At 45.7% G+C, this 4092-nt stretch overlaps 1 protein-coding gene across 2 annotated transcripts in view; it reads left to right on the top strand.

Annotated features, from left to right (window-relative positions):
* The window catches only part of HAX1 (HCLS1 associated protein X-1), a 4054-nt gene extending 2180 nt beyond the window's left edge, over positions 1-1874 (top strand). For both annotated transcript variants that reach the window (XM_032265031.1, XM_032265030.1), the window contains exons 4-7: positions 938-989; positions 1142-1248; positions 1379-1469; positions 1615-1874. In XM_032265031.1, coding sequence (XP_032120922.1) covers positions 938-989; positions 1142-1248; positions 1379-1469; positions 1615-1700 — 336 coding nt within the window. In that variant the 3' untranslated portion in view covers positions 1701-1874. The remainder of the gene's footprint in view (positions 1-937; positions 990-1141; positions 1249-1378; positions 1470-1614) is intronic.
* The last annotated feature ends 2218 nt before the right edge of the window (positions 1875-4092 follow it).

The following is a 4092-nucleotide window of genomic DNA, read 5'->3' as shown; positions in this document are numbered from 1 at the left end:
AAAAAAAAAAAAAAAAAAAGGCCGGGTGCGGTGGCTCACGCCTGTAATCCCAGCCCACTTTAGGAGGCTGAGGTGGGCAGATCACAAGGTCAGGAGTTCAGGACCAGCCTGATCAACATGGTGAAACCCCTTCTCTACTTAAAATACAAAAAAATTAGTCAGGCATGGTGGTGCGTGCCTGTAATCCCAGCTATTCAGGCTGAGGCAGGAGAATTGCTTCAACCCAGGAGGTGGAGGGGGTTGCACCTTTTTTCAAGACCGAATCTTGCTCTTTCACTGAAGCTGGAGTGCAGTTGCACGTTCTCAGCTTACTGCAACCTCTGATTCCCAGGTTCAAGTGATTCTCCTACCTCATCCCCCTGAGTAGCTGGGATTATAGTCGCCCACCACACACCTGGCTAATTTTTGTATTTTTAGTAGAGATGAGGTTTCATCATGTTGGCCAGGCTACTTTTGAGCTCCTGACCTCAGGGTGATCCACCTGCCTCAACCTCCCAAAGTGCTGGGCTTACAAGCATGAGCCATTGTGCCTGGCCAAAGATTGCATTTCTTGTTTGAATCTGATAGCTTTGGGTTGGAATCCTAGGCCCTCCAGTTTACTGTGTTTATATGTTTTCTATATTCAGCTCATGGGATTTTTTTTGGAGGGAAATGGGTGTTCTGTTTCTTAAAAAGAAAACAAAAACACCACTGGTCTACATAATTCTTAGATAAGGCAGGGTTGTGCACAGAGGTTAGGAATATATTAGTTCAGGAAATCTTTCTGGTAGAAGGATATATAAAACAGCCAGGAAGGAGTGGGTAAATAAAGCTATTCTGAATGGAATTCTCTCTCCTCTGGAAGGGGGTTTTGGAGTTTGGGAGTAGTTTGGGGTCTATGACCTTTCAAGTTTCAGATTAGAAGGTATCTTTTCACTTACTATGGTTTCTTCTGCAGTTTGATGACATATGGCCTGTGGACCCCCATCCTAGAACCAAAGAGGACAATGGTAAGTCTGGAGGAAGGGGAAGTTTACCAGTCTTTTGTTACTCTTCTGAAATTCTGTCTGTTCTCCCTCAGACCTGAAGTTTCTTCCTGTACGCTTGTCTCCTTTTTTCCCTTGGAATCTTTCTCTCCTCGTTCTTCTCTCTGCTTTTTCAGATCTTGATGCCCAGGTTGCCCAGGAGGGTCTTGGCTCAGTTCTACAGCCCCAGCCCAAATCCTATTTCAAGAGCATCTCTGTGACCAAGATCACTAAGCCAGATGGGGTGAGTTGAAGGAAAGAGGTAAAGTAAACGGTGGCCAGGGAATGAATGCCCTGATACAGGGATCTTTAAAGACTCTGCTGAGCATAACCTTTAGTGATGTTAGGAATATGGCGGGGATTTCTCCTTGTAGGTAGTGGAGGAGCGCAGGACGGTGGTGGACAGTGAGGGCCGGACAGAGACCACAGTAACCCGACATGAAGCAGATAGCAGTCCTAGGGGTGGTAAGTTAAAAGTCAAAAGGATCCATCTCAAGATTCCTTGGGGAAGAGAAATCTTACTCTTCTACCCTTGAGTATTATTTCTCTCCTTTGCTTCTGCCCAGTCTCTTCCATTTAGCTTATTTATGTGTATGACTTTCTTCCTTAGATCCAGAATCACCAAGACCTCCAGCCCTGGATGATGCCTTCTCCATCCTGGACTTATTCCTAGGACGTTGGTTCCGGTCCCGGTAGTCTTGTTAACGCTCAGAGGCCTTCAGGTCCTTTCCACTTCCCACCCATTGCTCACCATCAATAAGCTTAGCTTCTCCTCTTGCCACCTCAGGGACTTGGATATGTGGAATAGTGAACTGGGGGTATGTCAGTTTGTTACTCACCCAAACTGACCAATAAAACCTTTATTTAGGCCAGGCATGGTGGCTCACGCCTGTAATCCAAGCACTTTGGAGGCCAAGGCGGGTGGATCACCTGAGGTCAGGAGTTCAAGACCAGCCTGACCAACATGGTGAAACCCCATCTTTAAATAAATAAATAAATAAAACTTAAAAACCCTTATTTATGCTAATTCTTTGTCTTGGTTTTGTCAAGTCTGTTTCAGTTTCTAGAACCATCCAACACTTCCCAAATTATCTTGGTCCTCTACCTTCTTCTTATTCCTTAATTTTTTATTTTACATCTAAAACCTGATGTGATAAGTAAGGGTCAGGCATAAGTTAGAAAATGATTTTTCTTTCTCACGCAAGAAGTAAAAAAAAAAAAAGAAAGAAAAGAAAAAGGCCGAGCACGATGGCTCACACCTGTAATCCCAGCACTTTGGGAGGCTGAGGCAGGTGCATCACCTGAGGTCAGGAATTCGAGACCAGCCTGGCCAACATGGTGAAACTACGTCTGTACTAAAAATAGAAAAATTAGCTGGGCGTGGTGGCGTGTGCCTATAATCCCAGCTACTTGGGAGGCTGGAGCAGGAGAATCGCTTGAACCAACGGCTGGGCATGGTGACTCACGCCTGTAATCCAAGCACTTTGGAGGCCAAGGTGGGCGGATCACCTGAGGTAGGGAGTTCAAGAACCTGGGAGGCAGAGGTTGCAGTGAGCTGAGATCGTGCCATTGCACTCAAGCGTGGGCAACGAGAGCTTAACTCTGTCTCAAAAAAATATATAATGTGTATATATATATATATATATGTATGTATAGGCTGGGCATGGTGCCTGCCTGTAGTCCCAGCTACTCAGGAGTCTGAGGTAGGAAGATGTTGAGCCCAGGTGGTCAGGGATGCAGTGAACCACAACCATGCCACTGGCACTCAGCCTGGGCAAGAGTGAGACTGTCTGAAGAAAGAAAAAAAAAAAAGTCCAGGTGCAGTGGCTCATGCCTGTAATCCCAGCATTTTGGGAGACTGAGACGGGCGTATCACCTGCTGTCTCTACTAAAAATATAAAAATTAGCCAGCCATGGTGGCACATGCCTGTAATCCCAGCTACTAGGGAAGCTGAGGTATGAGAATCACTTGAAAGGAGGCAGAGGCTGTGGTGAGCCAAAATTGCACTACTGCACTGCAGCCTGAGTAACAGAGCAAGACTGTCTCAAAATATAAAATAAAAAATATTAAGAGAGTGGTAAATCTTACATGTTTGTTTACCTCTGCTTCCTCTGGAACTCCCACTAAATTATGACAGGGATTTCTCTAAAGAGGTGTCTCACAAGAACAAAGGACAGGAGATGATAGTAACGAAGCTTGTCTTGTAGTTCTCTGTTATACCTTCTGGTGAGCAAAAGTTGATTTATTGTAGCCAAATTTATCTTTATAGTTTTGCATTTTACATTTAGATTTTTACAACTACCTGGCAGTTTTGTTTGTATATGGTATTAATTGGGTCCAGTTTGAAAAAAAATGTACAAATATATAAATATTTGTTTTTAAAATACAAAGCTGGGCACTTTGACTCGTGCTGGTAATGCCAGCACTTTGGGAGGGAAAGGTGGGAGGATTGCTTGAGCACAGCAGTGCAAGACCAGCCTGGGCAAAAAAGCAAGACCCCACCTGTACAAAATTAAAAATTAGCGGGGCATGGTGGCATGTGCCTGTAATCCCAGTCACTGGGGAGGCTGGAGCAGGAGGATCACTTGAGCCCAGGAGTCTGAGGCTGCAGTGAGCCATGATCATGCCGCTGCACTCCAGGGTGTCAGAGCAAGACCCTGTCTCAAAAAATAAATAGGCTGGGCGTGGTGGCCCACACCTGTTAGCTACTCAAAAGGCTGAGGCAGGAGAATCGCTTGAACCGGGGAGGTGGAGGCTACAATGAGCCGAAATCATGCCACTGCACCCCAGCCTGGGTAACAGAGTGAGACTCTGGCTCAAAAAATAAATAAATAGGCCAGGTGGTATGGTGGGTCACGCTGAGATTACGGTGGTAATCTCAGCACTTTGGGAGGCTGAGGCAGGTGGACACCTGAGTTCAGGAGTTCAAGACCAGCCTCGCCAGCATGGCAATAACCCATCTCTGCTAAAAATAAAAAATTAGATGGGTGTGGTGGTGGGTGCCTGTAATCCCAGCTATAAATAAATAAATGAAAACAACGGGCCGGGCGCGGTGGCTCAAGCCTGTAATCCCAGCACTTTGGGAGG

This window comes from Sapajus apella, unplaced genomic scaffold, assembly GCF_009761245.1.
Source record: "Sapajus apella isolate SASKATOON/1434 unplaced genomic scaffold, GSC_monkey_1.0 scaffold148, whole genome shotgun sequence".
Lineage (NCBI taxonomy): Eukaryota > Metazoa > Chordata > Mammalia > Primates > Cebidae > Sapajus > Sapajus apella.
Note: the sequence above shows the minus strand (reverse complement) of the source record. Positions and strands in the feature narration are given on the sequence as shown.